Raw genomic sequence first — 20,892 nt, 5'->3', positions numbered from 1 at the left:
CTACGAACAATCATGCTTAAGCTACATAATCTTTACTCCCTGGAATGGAGATAAGAAACGCCCTAACCTTTGTAATAGAGATTGATAGGATTGAATCAACTGGTATAAATACAGATGTAACAAGACAGCAGAAGACAGAACCAGGAGGCACAGAACCTACACAGAACGTTCTCTAGAGACAGAAGAACTTCGCTGGAGAGAACATGGCAAAAGATCCTGGACTGAACCTGACTACAGAAATTGGCAAGAGAACCTGACTAAAACCTGGTGACTGAACCTGGCTGGAGAACCTGGACAGAACCTGGCTGGAGAACCTAGCAAGGGAACTTGGCTACAGAACCTGGCTGGAGAACCTGGAGAACCTGGCTGGAGATCCTAGCAAGAGAACATGGACACAGAACCTGGCTGGAGTTCCTAACCAGAACTTCGCTGGAGATCTGAAGCAGAACCTCTCTGGAGATCCAGACCAGAACTTGGCTGGAGATCCTGGCTGGAGATCCTGGTTAGGCTGCTGATCAACTGAACACTGTCTCCGTGTCATTCCTTCTTCGCCGACTCCATCCACACCTTTGGGGACCCCTGGACCTGCTGGGGTTGGACCCCGGCAAACCAGCAGTTGGACATCTCCCAAGAGGTCCCAGATTGCAAGAGGGTGCAGGCCGAGCTGAAGGACCCCACCCACACATACACCTGCACGAATTTCATGCATCGGGTATCTAGTCTTTTGTAAAAACACAGTTAGTATTTATTATACATTATCAAAACATTCAAAGGTCAGAAGTGCATGAGGGTTGAAAACAAATCCCCTTCCTCTTAGTCTCCAGAATTGACCAAATTTGACAATTTAATGCTTATCTTTATAGGTATGTGTGTGCATATGTACTTTTTTTTTTTTTTTAACAAAAAGGGATCATAGTATACTAATCAGGATTCTATGCAGTAATTTTTATGAGGCAAATTGTTACATATGTATGTGGAACAACAATGTTTTAGGTGACAAGGTTTGAGAACCACATTGATAGTGTGATATTATTTGTCTAGACACAGAGAATAAGGCTTCCTCTGGGAAGAATATATTGCAAAGGAATGAGGTAATTTTACTCTTTACTTCACATGCTTCCCTACCATTATCATTGTTTATGTTAAGCATGTATACTTTAACGGTAATTATTAAAGACTGGGCAGGAGAACATGGAGCATAGATGAACAAAATGGAGACAATGTTAGACTATTGAAGATGTACGTATAAATGGTAGACCAGAAAAAGAAAAGGAAAGAATATACAAGAGAATTTAGGAAATGAAATAAAGGAAGCAAAAATGAAAGTAGATGTGATATGATTTTCAAAAGTATGCATTAGGGAATAGAGAAAAACTGAGCATGCAGTTTCTGCTGCCAGATGTCTTGTTGTACATGACTCTCAACCACAAGATATTCAGCCCTGTTGACTAGTTTTTAAATGGGTTTCTGTGACAAAGGGCAAGTAGAAGCTGGTACAAGGGTCTGCCAAGAGAGGAAGAACGGCTAAACATGGTCAGTGCTCAATTGTTTTACAGTTTAAAGTTTTCATATATCATTTTTTTAAATGCACAAACAGCCATGAATTTGTGGAATGGACAAAAATGACAATTGAATGTCCCCTGAAAAATCTTGACATCGCCAAGCAACATAATTTATCTATACATAATCTTCTTCTCAATGAATCCTTGTATCCTTTCCATCCACACATCCTGTCATGTCTATATTCAAAATCTACCTTGAATCTAATTTTTCTCTCTTCATCACTATCAACCCAGTTCAAGTTCACTCCTGCCTGTTTCCACTGCTGTGGCCTCCTGACCAGTCTCTCCATTTCTACCTTGTCTCTCCCTCTTCCCCTGGCCATTCCTATTTTCCACAAGAGAAGCAAATCAATATCTCTAAAATGCTCATAGAATGAACCTAAAATCATCTGCATCATCTTTCCCTTGCTCATTTTTCCAGTTACTTTTAAGACTTCCAACTCTGCTGCCGGAAGCCGGTCCATCCTTGCTGCTTGACACAGTCGCTGCAGGAAAGAAACATCTGCACAGCATATGTTTCAAGGGACCTGGTGTATATAGCATACTGTTCTTAATATGTTTGCTCCCCTTAGCACTGTGTGTTTTAACCAAGGTCACCTCTCCGAGAAAGGTTGTTTCCCCAGGTAGGAATTTTTCCCTGAAGTCAGGGAGGGGATGCCTCTCCTAGAAAGGTTGTTTCCCCAGGTAGGAATTTTTCCCTGAAGTCAGGGAGGGGATAAAACTCCTTAACTAAGTGCCAGGCAGGTAGTTAATCACTACAAACAATCATGCTTAAGCTACATAATCTTTACTCCCTGGAATGGAGATAAGAAACGCCCTAACCTTTGTAATAGAAATTGACAGGATTAAAATCAACTGGTATAAATACGGATGTAACAAGACAATAAACAGCAGAACCTCTCTGGAGATCCAGACCAGAACTTGGCTGGAGATCCTGGCTAGAGATCCTGGCTAGGCTGCTGATCAACTGAACGCTGTCTCCGTGTCCTTCCTTCTTCGCTGACTCCATCCACACCTTTGGGGACCCCTGGACCTGCTGGGGTTGGACCCCAGCATCTGGCGCCCGAACAGGGTTCCCTTAGGTAAGTCCCCCCGTACTTGGGACGGATAAGACTGCACCGTAGGGTGCTGCAGACCCCCCCCCCCCCTCCCATAGAGAATAAGTAGGGTAAGCGGGTAGTTAGTACAGAACTTAGATTGACAAGATGGGTCATACTGAGTCTAAAGAAAAAAGACTCTGTATTAATCTTTTAACGCATATGCTTACTAACAGAATTGGAGTTGAGGTTTTTCCCAGTGAGACAGAAAGTTTTATAGAAGAAGTTTGTCAATGGCTTCCAGAGGATGGAACTGTTAATTTAAAAACTTGGGTTGAAGTAGGAAAGCAATTAAAGAAACACCATGAATCTGAGAAGGTCCTGCCATGTTTCTTTTCCCTCTGGGATTCAATCTGTGACACCTTGGCACCAGAGGCAAAAACGGTTGAACTTTCTCAAAATTTAAATAGTCCCTCGGCTCCACCCAGAGAGGACACATCATCATTGTCTTCAGCTCAATCTAAAAGCAATTTAGCTATGCCTACTGATCGGGAGGAGAATAAATATCATAAACATGACCATTGTTCCTTTCCAGTCAGTAGAGAGGAGAATGGCCCTCCCATTCAAAACAGGCTCCCCAAATTAGAAAGGAAGCCTAAACCAGGTCCTGTGGCTCCTATGAGCTCCATGTCTAAATTTCAAAGGGCAATAAGAGAAGCTGAAGCTAATGGAGATCTTGAATTCTCACTCTGCTTCCCAGTTACATATGAGAATGAGTCTGGTGGGAATAGAAACCCCACCTTGGAGCCTATACCTTACAAAGTACTTAAAGAATTAAAATTGGCCTGCTCTGAATATGGACCTCTAGCTCCTTACACACAAACCTTGGTAGAAACCCTAGCCAGTAAATGGATGACTCCTTATGATTGGTCACAGGTTTGTAAATCCTGTCTCTCAGGAGGCGATTACTTATTATGGAAAACTGAATATGAAGATCTTGCTAAGAAAGCTGTAGCCACTAGCGAAAAAACCAGAAAAGGAATAACCCTAGACATGATATTAGGAGAAGGTGATTTTAACACGGCTGAGGAGCAAATGAATATGCCCACAGAGGCACTTACCAAAGTAACCAGTTGTGCAGTAAGTGCCTGGAAATCCCTACCTTATACAGCAGGAGAAACAACCACCCTTACAGAGGTTAAACAGAAGGTCGAGGAACCATATCAGGATTTCCTTTCTCGCCTCATACAGGCAGTCAAGAGAGTAATCAATAACAAAGAGGCAGCCGATATCCTAATCAAACAACTGGCTTTTGAAAATGCTAATAATACCTGTCAGGCTTTATTAAGGCCAATTCGCAGAACAGGAACTATAAATGATTTTATAAAACAGTGTGCTGATGTAAGTCCAGCATTTATACAGGGTGTAGCTATAGCTGCAGCTCTCAAAGGGGAGACATACCCTCAATATGTACAGGCTATAGGACAAGCCAGCAATACTACAGGTAATAAAAGAAATATGAACTGCTACTCTTGTGGCTTATCTGGGCACTTTAGCAGAGAATGCCCAAATAAAAATAATAATACTCAGGCCAGATGGCAAGCTCCTCGACAGCCTGGAAATACATTAGGGAATAATATTAATCCTCCAAAAACCATCTGTCCCCGATGTCAGAAAGGATTCCATTGGGCAAAGGAATGTAGATCAAAATACCATAAAAATGGTCGGCCTTTAAACTCTACAAATAGCTCCCAAGGAGGTTATATCCCATCACCTCAATCGGGAAACTTGAGAAGGGGCCAGCCCCAGGCCCCTGCAATAATAGGGGCATCAACCTTCAACCCCTTTGCAAATTTCGATCAGTCAGTGACCTCTTCAGGGCAACCCCAGGCAGCGCAGAATTGGACCTCCACTCAACCACCCATGCAGTACTAACCCCAGACTCGCCAGTAGCAGCCATTCCTACAGGAGTGTCTGGGCCGCTGCCTGAGGGAACTGTAGGTTTAATATTAGGACGGAGCTCCACCTCGTTACAGGGGATCTTAGTCATCCCAGGAGTTGTTGATGCAGACTACACAGGAGAAATACAGATTTTACTTTCCCCACCCACCACAACTATACAGATTCAGCCCAACCAGAGAATTGCCCAATTAATCCTGTTACCAATACATAAAATAGGGACAGCTGTTACCCAGGAAGCTAGAGGGGCCGGAGGCTTTGGATCTAGTGATGCAGCATTTTGGATACAAGAAATCCATGCTACTAGACCTACAAAAATTTTACAAATTCAGGGAAAACCAATTGAAGGTCTATTGGATACAGGAGCAGATGTTTCCTGCATAGCAGGGAAGGATTGGCCCTCTTCATGGCCCACGCACACCACCTCCACTTCCCTAGTAGGACTAGGCAAGGCATCTAATGTAAAAAAGAGTTCTCAGATTTTAACTTGGGCTGATGAAGATCAACATTCAGGAACATTCTGTCCCTATGTAATTACGACTATCCCCTTTACATTATGGGGAAGAGATATCTTATCTCAAATGGGAGTTCTATTATATAGCCCCAGCGGTGTTTGATTTACTCCTGTTACAAAATATTACAAGAAAATGAGTTTAAATATTCCTCTCCTCATCATGTTCTACAACATACTCTATTTGTAATTAATATACTAAATGTAGATTCTGAGGGAAATTCCCCAATGTACAGGCATTGGAACCCTGATTTAACTAAACCTAAAGCCCTCGTCAAATGGAGAGACTTGCTTACAGGAGCCTGGAAGGGACCTGATGTACTTTTAACCCAGGGGAGAGGATATGCTTGTATATTTCCACAGGACGCAGACTCACCTGTGTGGATTCCAGACCGTCTAGTCCGACCTTATGTCTCACCGCCCGCCATCTCTGCCTCATCATAGCACACCTGACCAGTGCCCGTCTGCAGCAGATGTGCAGACCTGAGCTGGAACAATCTGTCCATTGGGAGGATCACATGTGCCTCCGTTTTGTCTTTCCACATGTCCCAGCTTTGCCCCACATCTCCTTTCCTTTTTCCTTTTTTTAAAATCTAACTACTTGTTTGCTGGTTCTTTGGCCTTTCTCCTTCTTTCCTGAACACAGCCTTTTCTAGAATCTCCCTACCCTACTGTTCCAGGAAGGGCATCTCCCTTTTATGCTGTGACTAGGGGTGTTTGGTATATGCCCCATACATGGAGTTGTCTTGTGCCAAGAGCCTGACATCCTGGGCTGAGAAAGCCCTGTTCCAGGACTCTCCTTTGTCCTGTATTGGCCCCTCTTACCCTTGTGTCAAGAGGGACCCTCTTCTTACAATCCAATTGCCCATAGCTGTTGCCTGAGCTCTCTGTTCATGCTGAGGTTGAAGCCGCATGGTGGCTGGTACCATGGATCTGTCTCTGGCCCAATGGCGTAAGCTGGGCCCTCTCTAGAGAAGAAACCTGAGTTCCCTATGATCAATGCCAGAGCCCCGCCAGCAGGCGAGGGAATCCAAAGGCAGTTGCTGGGCATGGAGGCCAGAGGGACATAGGCTATCAAGGAGACAAAACTGAACCTCACATCACCCTACTTGGCCCAGAGATGGCTGGTAGTCAACGACGGGTAAGACTCCACAGGGTGGGGCAACCTAAGACAGGCACAGTCGGGGGCCAGTAGGAGAAAACTTGGGGTGCAACAAAGGTGGGGCACAGACCCCCCTCCCCAATGGTGCAGGGGCTTGAACACTCGGCCCTTCTGAGGAAGGTCTCCTGTCCCCATGGCTGCTTCCTGCTTCCCATGCCCAGCTCAGATCGGGACCCAGGTAAAGACAGAGACTGGCTGACAGCAGCTGCCCTCTCACTGCAACAGGACTTGTTTCCCATTTCTACCTTGGACCACAGGGAAAGGGGCAGCTGAAGGAAAGGGCTGTGTCAGGATGCTGCATTCTTCCCTTTCTTCTCCCTCTTTTTTCTAAACACTTCCATGCCTTGTAGTTCTTTTGCTTTCTCTTCTTTTTCTACTACCCTCCATTTTCCATATCAGCTGGATCCAGAGGGCACAGCTTACTCCTCCTCGGACATCGACACCACCATCAACCACGGCCCTGATGGACCCTTTGATGTGATGCAGCCCTTCAACTTGCTGACGCTTCGGGAAGCCTGTCGCCAGTGACGCCGCCCGCTAGCCAGACCAACAAAGACAACCAAACCAACAACTTGAGGACAGCTGAAATCCCTTGACTGAAGAGGCTGGCAACCTTCTACAGGAATGGGGCTCCTTCTGCGCTCCATCCACTATGTTTATAGCTATGCTCACTATCATTGCTTGCCACTCTTCTTCCGAGACTTAAATGGCCCAATCTGAGAGGTGGCCACTGATTTGCATGCGTGATCATTTAAAAAATAAAAAAGGGGGAATTTGCCGGAAGCCGGTCCATCCTTGCTGCTTGACACAGTCGCTGCAGGAAAGAAACATCTGCACAGCATATGTTTCAAGGGACCTGGCGTATATAGCATACTGTTCTTAATATGTTTGCTCCCCTTAGCACTGTGTGTTTTAACCAAGGTCACCTCTCTGAGAAAGGTTGTTTCCCCAGGTAGGAATTTTTCCCTGAAGTCAGGGAGGGGATGCCTCTCCTAGAAAGGTTGTTTCCCCAGGTAGGAATTTTTCCCTGAAGTCAGGGAGGGGATAAAACTCCTTAACTAAGTGCCAGGCAGGTAGTTAATCACTACAAACAATCATGCTTAAGCTACATAATCTTTACTCCCTGGAATGGAGATAAGAAACGCCCTAACCTTTGTAATAGAAATTGACAGGATTAAAATCAACTGGTATAAATACGGATGTAACAAGACAATAAACAGCAGAACCTCTCTGGAGATCCAGACCAGAACTTGGCTGGAGATCCTGGCTAGAGATCCTGGCTAGGCTGCTGATCAACTGAACGCTGTCTCCGTGTCCTTCCTTCTTCGCTGACTCCATCCACACCTTTGGGGACCCCTGGACCTGCTGGGGTTGGACCCCGGCACTCTGCTAAGATCTTTGTCCCCTCAGCCTTTGCACATACTGTTCCTGCAAACAGAAAGGCTCCTCTACTCTACAGATATCAGTTTCTCACAGATTTCCCCTTCCCCCCGCCTCCCCTCATCTACATTAGGCCACAATTTGTATTTCTATCTTTATTTGTATGATATGGGTTTTATCTGACTTCCCTGTATTGTTGAAGCTGGGTAATGACTATAAGGAGGTTCATAATACTATCCTCTCTATGTCTGTGCATATTTGAAATTTACCAAAATAAACAGCTTTAAGTTTTTCCTCTAATCCTACACACTAAAAACAACTATTGTCTGCAATTACCCTAAACTAGTTTTTCAAATTTCGTATTTAAACAATTTTACCTTCCTTTGCAGGATAAATTTTTGTGTTTTTGTTCAGACATAAAATGCCAGTATTTTAAAGTTCCTAACAAGGTGTTGCCTGCAAGAAAGATAACTTGAAATTGATATCATGTAGCCTAAAAGAAAGATCTGAAATTCAATTGTTCTTTTTTCACTGTTTTTTGCTACTAAATAAAGTCTTATATTTGAAAGCAGCAATATTATTTACCATAAAGGACCCTAGACTAAGGATATAAAACTGTTGTTCTAGTTCCAGTTTGTCACTTTCAGTGACACATTTAACCTCACTTCCTTTTTAAAATAATTAATGTAATAAAAAGGTAAAATTATAAATTTTATTTTAGAGCTCTAAAATTCCATACTTCCATAATTTGGAAGGCCAAAGTAAAAAACCACCATAAACAATAACAATGTTTATTCTTTAAAAAATGAAGTAATAATTCAGAAGAACTCTTTTCTTCTTATTCATTCACAGGGTCATAACTCGGCAGTGGCGTGCATGCCGTGTGAATCTACAAAGCCAAGAACAGGAACCACTGCATCTCCTTTTGAAATCCTGATACTTCGATTCTTCTCTTCTCTGTTAACATATTTGTGCAACATGCTGTAGTACTGGTTCTTCGGATTGAAAGTATATAGTTCTGAAACCTGCTGCCAGTCTTTCATGCTCGGGGTCTTGCATTCCTTTGGATGTGAACCTTCAAAGAAACATTTAACATTCTCATTTGCCAATTCAGTCGCATGTTCTGTGGCTTGACTTCTGAGGATCTTCTGCTCCTGTTCCACATAGATTTTCCAAAAGCTCAGCTGTAGAAAACTAACTGGAGATACACATCGGGTGATAGCTACAATAATCAGAAGGCAGACGATAACAGCTGCTATCAGGATCCAGCCCAGTACCTAGGAAAACACATCAAAATACTAATTTAGTCGCATTTTTTACAAGTCATTATTAAGTCCTCAGAAAAAGTTTGAACTATTCAGCAGTCATGATGAACAAGCAAGTTTGAGGTCTTAATCTCGTAAGAGAAATGAGTGGCAGTGACCTCCGGAACCCCTCCGGAACCCCTCCGGAACCCCTCCGGAACCCCTCTGGAACCCCTCGGTACAACTGCTTGCTCCGCAAGTCAGTCATTTTCGAGTCCTGTCAAGAGTCCGGGGAAATGCCTTTATGTCACTCCCCTCGAACTCAAAACGTGGAATATTGGCAAATCCAGTGAAGCCAGCATTCATCTTCAAAAACCTCTGAGCTTTGTATTCCAAGAAGTGTGGGATGGTGCTTTAGAGCCAGGCAGACTCATTTCCTGGTGACAGTTCTGCCTTCTTCTGGCTGAGCCAACAACCCCACCTGGACTCAGTGTATTTGTCGGAGACTAATGTAGACGTAAAGGACCTAGCGCGGGTTCTCGCACAGAATAGGTGCCTAATGCTAAATGGGGCGCCTTTCCTCTTTTTCATCCCGTTTATCATCACATTTGCCTCTTAGCTCATGAGAAGCAAGAAGCCATTCTAGTTGGTCTTAGGTGTCCTATGTCTGGGGAAGGGGCACGGATTTCTCCTGTCCCGGGTCCGCCCGCAGAAGCCCGCCCTCTCCGCTGACCTGCGACTGGGCCCTGAGGTCCGTCAGGAGGTCCTGCACGTCGGACGCCTGCGCCTTGTTGCAGGGAACCAGCGGGAGTTGTTGGGCGCATTGGGGGTCACGGTCCGAGCACAGGCGCCGCGCCAGGAAGCTGCTCCCGCTGGCCGCGCACTCGTAGAAGGAGCCCCCGAGCAGCGCCACGGCCACCCAGGTGAGGGGCGCGATGGCGGCCGCCCCGCTCAGCTGCGCGAACACCAGGACCCCGCGCTGCCCCGCGTTGCAGCAGGCGCTGCAGCCGGTGTCGTCGGCGCGGTCGTCGGCGCCCCGCTTGCAGCAGCCGGTGAGCAGGCGCCAGGTGCGAGCGCTCAGCACGTAGCCCAGGAGGAAGAGCGCCAGCGCGGGGACCAGCAGGAACACCAGCCCGTAGGTCAGGTTCCAGGCGGCGCTGCAGGGGCACTGGAACACCGCGGTGGAGAAGATGCGCTCCCCGCCCGCGGTCAGAAGAGTCAGCAGGCCGTAGCCCAGCGTGATGCGGTGCTTGAGGTACAGGTCCAGCACCGTCTGCAGCTTCTTCATTGGCTCCATGCCCCAGGCGCAGCGGACAGGTCTGGATGCTTCTGCCTCTTGGCCGCCCTGCGCCTGGGATGCTTTCCGTGTCCTGGGGTCTGGGGCTTTCCGCTCTGCTAAGAAGCAACTTCTAAAAAGGGAAGAGGACTTCTCTGGCCCTGAGCTTTCGCTTTCTTATTTCAATGAAACCAGCCCTGACTGAAAAGCAGACCCGACCACACGCACCATTGGCCTCCCCAATGCCCACCCCTTTCTCAAGGCTGCTGCATTGGTGACCTCCCTCCCCAGTGCATGAACTCTGATTGAAGGTGATAACATCTGTCCCATGGTAACATTTGCTTCCACCCAGCTGACAAGGAACCAGGGGACTTTCCTTACCATTCCTGCCCCAATGCAGCTCCCCAAAGTCAACAATACTTCTAACTTAGGCAAACTGGGGAAAACCATTTCCTTGATTGCAGCCACCTAGTTCCTAAGCCTGAAGGAACAGTTACCAAAAACCCTCTGATCATTAACAGGAAACACAGATTCCTGGTTTCTCTTTCATAAGCTAATTCACAACGAAGCCCAGCTCAAGTTCTAGTACCTCCCTGGTGTCTGTTGACTTCCTGTTCCTCTTCTGGACAGAACCCCCACATCACTCATCTTGTTCTCTCCTCTGCCTGATCTCCCACCAGACATAAAGGACATTAGATTAAATACATTATATTTTATATTGACTTTTGCCCTTTTTTTTTTTTCAGGTATATCCTTACACTGTGGATACCTGGAGGAGTGTCAAGTTCTTACTCAGTGACCACCAAGTTGATCAATGGGGACTGGGGAGGAGTATACGGTTGTTCAATAATACCACTTGAGCCCGCCGTGGTGGTTCAGTGATTGAGTGTCGACCTATGAACGAGGAGGTCTGGATTCGATTCCCGGTCAGGTTGTGGGCTCCATTCCCAGTGTGGGGCATGCAGGAGGCAGCCGATCAATGATTCTCTCTCATCATTGATGTTTCTAGCTCTCTCTCCCTCTCCCTTTCCCCTCTCTGAAATCAATAAAAATATATTTAAAAAAATATCACTTGAACCCAAAACATTTCAAACTGCAGCTACATCTAACTAACATGTTGTTTCCGCCGCTACCTTTAGTTTTTTCAAAGCAGCATGGCTCTGACACAAACTGTAACCACTTCTGTGAAACTGACCTGACTCTGTGTGGCTCCAGAGCAGGTAAGGTGTACTTTGAAGTTAGGTGCAGTGTGTGTGTGTGTGTGTGTGTGTGTGTGTGTGTGTGTGTGTAAGTTAGTGCCTCTAAAACTCAGCATCTCATTTGTAAAAGCAGGTTAATAGTGCTCACTTTTCAGGACTGTTGAGCCGAGTAAATTGAGTAGCATTTGTCAAGCACCTTTACATATAGGGTGTGCCTATTAAATGAATACTCAATGTGAGCAATTGCCTCTTACATTGCAACTTTGAGATTAGACAACGAATAACTGTTGAACATAACTTAAGAATTCGGATGAATGCTGAGTTTTAGACCAAGGATTATATCCAGTGAGGCAACAATCCTCTACTACCTTAAGAGAATTGGTGTGCCCTTAACTGTCCACCTCATCACCAGGAGGGTTTTTGGATATGAAGTCTCGGTGGGCAGGTCACAATGAACTGGTCGCTGTTGGCACCCATCAACTAGGTTTGCTTTATCTATCTGGGAAGAATTAGTAACCTACAGAACCGAGTGAATTGTTAGAGAAGGGGCAAGAAATGTATTACTGTTTTCTTAGTCCAACTTGATGCCATCTTAGTTACCTCCCACCACCCGTATCTGGGACAAGACGACCGTTCTGTAGCATTTTGATGAACAGTTATGCTCTTTTTTGCGTCTTCAGAAGTTGTCCCCAGATCAGGGTCCTCATTGTCAATCAGTGGGTGCCATCTTCTCTGAGATTAGACCAGGTCTGCCTCTACACTTGCAGCAAAATTGCATGTTTGAAGCAAATCACTTCTGACTATCATCTCTGTAATCTTACATTTCCAAAAAACAAAACAAAACAAAACCTCTGCCTTTCCATGCTCATGTGACTGGGATTATTGAATACAGCAGGAATAATTTGCCCATGTATATTATAGTGGAGAGGATATAGATAATAAGGGGAAAGTTCTCAAGGTTATGCAGAAAATTAGGATAGAACTGTGTGGTAGAGAATGTCCTGAGAAAGCCTCCATAAGTACAGGGCACTTAAGCAGAAATCTAAACAGAAAAAAGAAATCTGAATGACCAAGGCTCTGGAGTGCCAAGGAGTGTGGCATGCTGTGGTTGGAAAGTGATGGGAGTATTGAGGTGAGAAGGAAAGTGGCCCATCATGAGTGCAGAGCTGCAGGTTGAGGTCAGGGTTAAGGTCTTTATAGACCAGAATATGTAGTTTGCAGTCCTGCCCTGAAATGCATTACAGCCTGAGCTGCATCCTGACCTATTATCCTGTCAGCTTGTGTCTGCAAACACCACCCCCTGGGGTTGCCACCCCTGTGCTCCCTCATCATGAATCCCACAGATTCCGATGGTTCTGGGTGATGTCCCTTCCGTTTTTTAGTTTCACTTTTGAAGTAGTTGCTCAAGGCAGCAAACTCCGGCGTTAACCTATGCCACCATCTTGGTTCTCTGGGTTTTGTTTTAACTGCGTTACTTTGTTTCTCAACACTCATTATCACTGGTTTTAGAAACCACAAAACATTTCTCAAAAAAGAAAGCAAGATCAAGTCTTGAAAGGAAGTAAACATTCACATTGTTCATAGCAATCATCTTCAAAGGAGCTAGTTTTCAAACTTTATTTTCTGTAGCTTTCAAGAGAACCCAGACTAATGGTGTGACCTGGTTGGAATACAACTGCTAGATTCTAGCAAAGTGTCAATCCTGTCCCCAAGACTCATCTACAAGAGTAAAATCAAATTAAGGTTCACATCTTGTAAGTATTTTCCATGTGCAAGACGCAACTTTAAAAGAAACATTCTTCCAGTCAGCATGACTCAGTGGTTGAGCGTCCACTTATGAATCAGGAGGTCAGGGTTCCAGTCCAGGTCAGGGCACATGCCGGGGTTGCCGGCTCGATCCCCAGTGGGGAGAGTGCAGGAGGCAGCCAATCTATGATTCTCTCTCATTATTGACATTTATATCTTTCTCTCCATCTACCTTCTCTCTGAAATCAATAAAAATGTATTTTTTTAAATAAAAGAAACATTCTTTTTTTTTAAAATTTTATTTTAGAGAGGGAGAGAGAGAGAGAGAGAGGGAGAGAGAGAGAGAGAGAGACATCTATTTGTTGTTCCACTTATTTGTGCATTCATTGGTAGGAAGTTTCTTTATTTAACTTTATTTTTATTGTTGACACTATGTCCCCATCTCCCTCCCCCCACCCCTGCTCTGCCCACCTCCACCCAGCCTCCACCAGCACTTTCCTCTAGCCATCACCACACTGTTGTTTGTGTCTATGAGTTATGCACATATGTTCTTTGGTTAATCTCTTTCACCATTCCTCCCAACCCTCTCCCTTCTGACAGCTGTCAGTCTGTTCCATGCATCCATACCTCTGGTTCTTTTCTGTTCATCAGTTTATTTTGTTCATTAGATTCCACATATGAGTGAGATCATTTGGTATTTATCTTTCTCTGACTGGCTTATTTCACTCAGCATAATACTCTCAAGGTCCCTCCCTGCTGTCACAAAGGTCTGCATTCCTTCTTCTTTACAGCCATGTAGTATTCCATTGTGTAAATGTACCACAGTTGTTTTTTATCCATTCATCTACTGATGGACACTTGGGCTGTTGTAAATAATGCTGCCGTGAACACAGGGGTGCATATATTCTTTCTGATTGGTGTTTCTGGATTCTTAGGATATATTCCTAGAAGTAGGATTGTTGGGTCAAAAGGCAATTCCATTTTTAATTTTTTGAGGAAACTCCATACTGTTTTCCACAGTGGCTACACCAGTCTGCATTCCCACCAGCAGTGCACAAGGATGCCCTTTTCTCCACATCCTTGCTAGTACTTGTTGTTTATTGACTTAATACTATAATGGTAGCCATTCTGGCAGGTGTGAGATGGTATCTCATTATGGTTTTAATTAGTGATGTTGAGCAGCTTCCAGTTACTCTGCAGCCATCCTGGAATCTCATTGGTTGATTCTTTTATATGCCTTGATGGGGGATCAAACCCACAACCTTGGTTGTATTGGGACAATGCTCTAACCAACTGAATTACCCAGCGGGTGTCCAGGTGACCAGGGCCAAGATACAACTTTAAATGCCAAACTTAAGTAAATTTAGAAAGTGTGACACTCTTAAGCTTAAAGAATACTCTTCTGGGCCAGGGGTTTAGCTGGTTGGAGGATCGTCCCACATGCCCAAAGGTTTGTGGGTTCAATCCCAGCTCAGGATTCGTAGGGGAGGCAACTAATCTATGTTTCTCTCTCACATCGGTATTTCTCTCTCTCCTTCTCTCTTCCTTCCTCTTTCTAAAAATTAATAAAAAAATATCCTTGAGTGAGGATTAAAAAAAAAGAATACTGTTCTGCATGTTATAATTTGTAGATATATCATTTAGTTATGTAATATATTTTAAAATCTGGAACCAGCCCTAGCCGGTTTGGCTCAGTGGATAGAGCATCGGCCTGTGGACTGAAGGGTCCCAGGTTTGATTCTGGTCAAAGGCATGTACCTTGGTTGTGGGCACATCCCCAGTGGGGAGTGTGCAGGATGCAGCTGAATTGATGTTTCTCTCTCATCAATGTTTCTAGCTCTCTATCCCTCTCCCTGCCTACTGTTAAAAATCAATAAAATATATTTTAATCCTATATAATAAAGAGGGAATATGCTAATTGACCCTCACACCGTTGCAAAGATGGCAGCCCCCACAGCCAATAACGAGGGATATGCTAATTAACTGCCACACCCTCAATGATGGCGGCACCCAGTCCCCTCAGCCCCGCCACGCACCTGCCTCCAGAGTCCCCCAGTCCCCTCAGCCCCCCAGCTGCCCAGGGCCGGCCTGAGGCTCAGCTAACCAGGGCCGGCCAAGGCTTGCGCTGCCGGCAGTGGCAGCAACAGAGGTGTGATGGGCATCACCTTCCCCTGATTGCTGGGTATCTCCCTCCCCTGAGGGCTCCTGGACTGTGAGAGGGGGCAGGCCGGGCTGAGGCCCCCCCCCCCCCCCCCGCTCCAGTGCATGAATTTTCATGCACCAGGCCTCTAGTAAGTAAGTAAGTAAGTAAATAAATAAATAAATATAAATAAAATCTGGAATCTATTATTATGTTAAGACTTTTGAACATTTATAAAAGTTCTTCCTATGGAAATGTAAACAGAGGAAAGATCAGATCTTTTCTTTGACATAGGAGTGTCATTTGTTAAATGACAATACCATGACATTTCAAATGCCAACCTTGTGACAAACACTAGTTAAGTCTATCTAGAGAGAAACAAGGCAACACCAGGGAGAAGATAAGGCCATGGGGCAATTTCAGGTGCAGCTGAAGGGCCACCTGGACACCCACTGCTACCCATTGTCACCAGAGTCACAGTAGGGGGTGGTAGAGCTGCAGGCCTTGGCAGAGCAGGGACTCTCCCAGGATTCCTCCTGTCCTTCCTGCCCAGCTCAGCTTGTTTACTCAGCAGAGTCTGGTATGGGGCGCTCACCTTCCCTACAACCTTCCCCATTTCTCCACTATCTTCCCAGACCCACAAAAATGAATTGCCTCAGGAAGGGATTTTTCTTCTTACTTGAGCTGTGAACAGTAACCAAAGGGAAATAATTCTTTTTCTATATTTTATTAGATTCCTTAAAGAGGAATCTTGGAAGCAATGAACCAAGCCTGAATAGGTTTTGTTGACGCCTAGTCTCAGAGCTTGACTATCTGTGACTCTGCTTTGGCATTTGACCTCCTACAGTAGTGCCAGGCACCTGCAGTACTTAACCTTATTAAGTTAATTTGAATTTGGCTACTAATGACACTCCCTGGCTCTTCTCCTAACTCAATAACTACTCATCTAAGTCTCCTTCCCAGGCTCCTCCTCTTCCCAACCATTAATATTGATGCTCACTAAAGTTCAATCCTTTCCCCATACACTTCTTAAATAATCTCATTTTGGCATCACCACTGAGTATATGTGTGACCTCAGGCAAGCTAATTGACCTTTCTGTGCCTCAATTCTCTCACGTACAAAATGAAAATAGTACCTGCCTCATTAGGTTGTTGAAGATGAAATGAGTCGATACATGTAATATTTTTAGAAGAGTGCCTGGCTCATAATAAATGCTCAAAAAGTATTGTTGATTATTGTTATCTTCTTTCCCATGGCTTTGACAATCAACTGTATGCTACTAGATCCAAATCTTCATCTCTAGCTCCTCCCTTTCCTAAGTTCTATATAGGCATTTCTGATTAACTAGCCAATATTTCCACTTGTGTGTTCAGCAGTCCACCTCAAACCCAAAATAGAACTCATTTCTCCCTAAAACTTATTTCTCCTCCAGATTTTTAAAGTCAGTTGAGGATATCAGTCTTTCAAACTAGAAAACTCAGGGTCACCTGTGAGTGCCACTCCTGTGAGCTCCATGCTGTCTCAGGACTGTCTCTCAGATGGAACCTCTCTCTCCATCCTCATTGAAAGTGGAGCAGACCCTTAGTACTTCACCCCACTCTAGTTTATGCCACTCAGTCCTGTCACAGTTAACTTACTGAAAAAGGAATCTGAACATGTTCTACAAACTGTTAGGTCTGTGTGAACATGATACAGGGCACAAAAGCTCAGAGCAATATCGTTTGCATTAGGTAAGAACTGTTGTTTTTTTTAATCAAAGAACAAATATCCAACAGCAGCAGCCAAGATAAACTGTGAAATATACAAACAAGAAAATGCTATACAGCAATGAAAATAAATAAATGCTGCTACAACAAGAAATAACAAGGATGAGTCTTAAAAACAATGTTGAGTAATAGAAATCAAACACAAAGAATATAATCAGTATGATTCTATTTGTAAAAAGTTCAGAAATAGTCAAAACTAAACTTTATTTTCTGAGGATGTATACATAAGTAATCTATAATAATAAAAGGGTACTATGCCAATTAGACCGGACGTCCTTCTGGACATCATTCCAGATGTCCTTCTGGACGAAACCAGGACCGGAGTGAAGTCCAGGTCCTGGGTGCCTGCGGGCAGCTGGAGGGAAGCAAGCCCAGGTCCCAGCTGCCAGAGGGAAGCCGGTGCCAGCAGCCGGGGGAAGGAAGGCCTACTCCTGCACGAATTTTTGTGCATTACTCTTGCACGAATTTTTGTGCATTGGGGCTCTAATAAAACTACAAAGGAAAACAAAATAGTGATGAAGAATCACAAGGACAGTGGGCATGAATGGGCTTATGATTGGGGTAGGGAGGACAAGCAAGATGTTCACAATGCTATTTTTTTTATACCAGGGTGACGGTTATGGAAGTGTTTGCTTTATAATTATGCTTTGTACAGTATATTTGTTTTAATAGTTTTCTGACTATAGGTTATATTTCTCAACTTAAGGTAGGAAAAGAAAGAAATCCAATTGCATTATTTTCCAGTTGAAAACCCCCAGTGCTCCCAGCTGTCAAGAGGGCAAGTTCCATACTCCCTATGTTGGCACAGAAGCTCTTCCTCGTCTTGTTCTAGCCATCTGAGTGCCACTCCATCCCATGCACCCCGGTTTCCAACAACGCTGACCCCCTTACTGGTACCTGAACTTACATCTTATGGTATTCCTCAATTCTACGCCTTCTCACTTGCTCTTAGCACTGCCTTGAATGACATTTCTCTGTTCTTCTCCTGGAAAACGACTCTCCTCCTTTAATACTTAGTCATCTCTTCACCGAAGCCACCTTCAAAACCTACAGGCAGAGTTAGTGGTTCTGTTTCGTTGCTCCCACATCATTCAACGAATAAAAATGCTGCAATAGTTCTTAACATGCAACATTCCTTTCCAGAGCTGTGTTTACCCAGCTAATCTGAGAGCTCCCAGAGAGGAGGACTTGTTACTCATCCTTGCATTCCTCTACAAAGTCAGTCACTCCCTGTCACAACTCTCTTCTCACACCTGATATAGCCCTCACCACATTGCATATTAGCATTATCTCCTTTCAAAACTGTTCCAACAGGTGTCTTACAATTTTTTTGGAGAATTAAAATGAGATAGTATGAAGAACCAAGCACAATATTGAGAACGTTTTTGTTTCACATTTATATTTTATAAAAGATTTTTTAAAACAGTGGTGAATGTGCTAGGGGGCGCTAATTCACCACCATAATAGGCTCTATGGGCTGTTAACGCTTGTTTACCTAATTGGGAACCAAAGAAAGAATCAGATGTTTAGTAAACAAAATATCATCTACCGTTGTTCAATGAAATAAGTTAACATAGTTCAAACATTTAAATCTATAACTTACTTGACAACATTTTGGTAAAGAACAATCTAACAGCCAGATTGATGGCATCATACTTATTTCCACACCTATTTGTTTATTCCCCAACCTAGGGTTGTTCCACCTAGAAGTGCAAAAGTCAAGCAAAGCAAGCACTGTCGATTTAGGCAATACCCTCACCTGCCCTAAAGTGAAGAAATGCCAAGCAAGGTGTTTCCTCAACTGTAAAACAGGGAGCGGGGGGGATTAGATCATCTTCAGGGTCGCTTTCAACTCTACCATTCTGTAACATACTAGGTACGGTTCTAGTTCTAGAAAGAGCAGGCATGATCTCAAAAAATACAAACACTCAAGCAGAAAATGATGTAATTCAGTCAAAAGTGAAAAATAAAGAATTTTAAAAATCTGCCCAAACAGGAAAAAAACAAAACTGCGGATCCATTTTTTTTTCCTTCCATATAATGCTGGATTTAAAAAAGCAATGTGATTAACAAATGATTGTCTGAAAGACACATTAATTTTGAAATATTTTTCTAGCAGCTTTTATATCTCCACAGCTGCTAATAATCATTGCAGCCAAATGTTTATCTTCTTTAAGAGAAGATGAGAAAGTAGGCTTATTTTATGTGAAGTATTAGCCGGACAATTGAAAGCATGATAGTTTTACAATGACTTCATTCATTTCAACTACCTGAGAAACCACGAACATTTATGACTAAAGGCAAAGTCCAGAGAACAACGCTAAATTAAGAGATAGATATGAAGAAATTGGTAAGTAATTTGCTTTTATGTGCATGAAGCTCTTCTATAATGAAATAATCAAAGTTGGGTGCAAGATGAGACTAGAAACAGAAAGCAGACTTCTGACTTTGCACTGATGGTGATACCTTATGTTCTCTGTGAGCCATGCTGCAGGGTTCTAAACTGTGACAAATAGTTGCATTTGCTCATATATGGAGATGTCCTTTTAGCTTATTTAAAAAGTCTACTTCAACAAAAAAAATTTTTCTTGCTCTTTTCAGTTTTGTAAGATTAAAGGTAGGACATTGTAGTGAGACTAATAGTTTCTAAATAATATGTTCATAACTTAATCAATAGTTTAAATGATTATAATGTGGCATATTGAAAATTCCAAATAATTATAAACAAATATTAAAACATTGTTTTATTCTGAGCTTCATGCAATAGCCCATAATAATTGGTGGCTGTTTCTGGTCACATTTCTTAGCTCTCTGACCCTAGCTTCCTAATTTATAAGATGAAGATGTAGATAGTATCTTCCTGACTGAATCGGTGTGCAGATTTGTGCAAAGTTCTTAAAATCTATAAGCCCCCGTAAGATGGCTACCATTATCCATTGCTATTCAGTATGCTTTAATATAATAATGCTGTATATATGGACTGAGCAGTATTTTCATGAACTTCAGCACATTTTATAAAATAAGCCTAGCAGGAGGGGTCTTTATATCCTGTTTTTAAAACAAAACTTATTTTACAGAATTGTCAAATACTCATTCCTCACTTCTTCCTCTGGCATCCTAATTCCTTTATTCAATAAAAATGACCTCTCCTACAGAGAAGCATCGATCAGATGCTCAAAACTCAGAGGGAAGGTAGGGGAGGTGGGGGTGAGGGGGAGAGATCAACCAAAGGACTTGTATGCATGCATATAAGCGATGGATGTGGATAACAGGGGGTGAGGGTGAGGATGAGGGCAGGATTGGGGGGATGAGAGGACATTGGGGGGATAAGGCACATTTGTAATATCTTAATCAATAAAGGGAAAATAAATTTTAAAAAAATGACCTCTCCTTAGCAGCGAATTCAAGAAGGTGCTCTCATCATCTATAAGGCTCTTAACACACTCACTAAGCAACACAGAAACTCAGTTTAGAAGTAGGGTAAACATGCAGTAACTTATATGAGATACTCACCTTGCCAGAGTCTTTTTCATGAAGTTCGGTGTACTCCGAGGTGCCAGGGTGTGATTCCCCACGTGTGTAGGTGTGGTTGCAAAGCCAGCTGAATAACCAATCCTCCCAGCCACATGGCCCAGCCACATGGCCCACCCACATCTCCTGCACCCACACCACACTGTCCTCCGTTCTCTAGGAAGACAGATGTGCTGATGAGGCCTTGCTTGTTGGATTGCACAATGTTGTGAATTTAAAAGGCTTCTCACAGGCAATTGCTGAAGCTTAGCAATAATCTGTTGATGACTGTGGTTTACAACATCCCACACAAACGGTGTGTTATTTTAAGTTGTGCTTTGGCATCTGGGCTTCCTATCCCACGTGGGAACAGCCATACAGCAACTGCAGGTGTACCTT

The 20,892-nt window shown here is 43.7% G+C and overlaps 1 protein-coding gene across 1 annotated transcript; it reads right to left on the bottom strand.

Annotated features, from left to right (window-relative positions):
* Positions 1 to 8,309: 8,309 nt before the first annotated feature.
* Positions 8,310 to 10,582, bottom strand: CALHM6 (calcium homeostasis modulator family member 6). Its single transcript, XM_036318153.1, has 2 exons — positions 9,589 to 10,582; positions 8,310 to 8,888 (listed from the first exon to the last, which is right to left on the bottom strand). Exons 1-2 carry the CDS (start codon positions 10,150 to 10,152, stop codon positions 8,466 to 8,468), a joined length of 987 nt encoding a protein of 328 aa, XP_036174046.1. The 5' UTR covers positions 10,153 to 10,582; the 3' UTR covers positions 8,310 to 8,465.
* Between the last annotated feature and the right edge of the window lie 10,310 nt (positions 10,583 to 20,892).

The sequence above is a fragment of the Myotis myotis genome, unplaced genomic scaffold (genome assembly GCF_014108235.1).
Source record: "Myotis myotis isolate mMyoMyo1 unplaced genomic scaffold, mMyoMyo1.p scaffold_m19_p_7, whole genome shotgun sequence".
Lineage (NCBI taxonomy): Eukaryota > Metazoa > Chordata > Mammalia > Chiroptera > Vespertilionidae > Myotis > Myotis myotis.
This window is presented reverse-complemented; position numbering and strand designations above follow the sequence as displayed.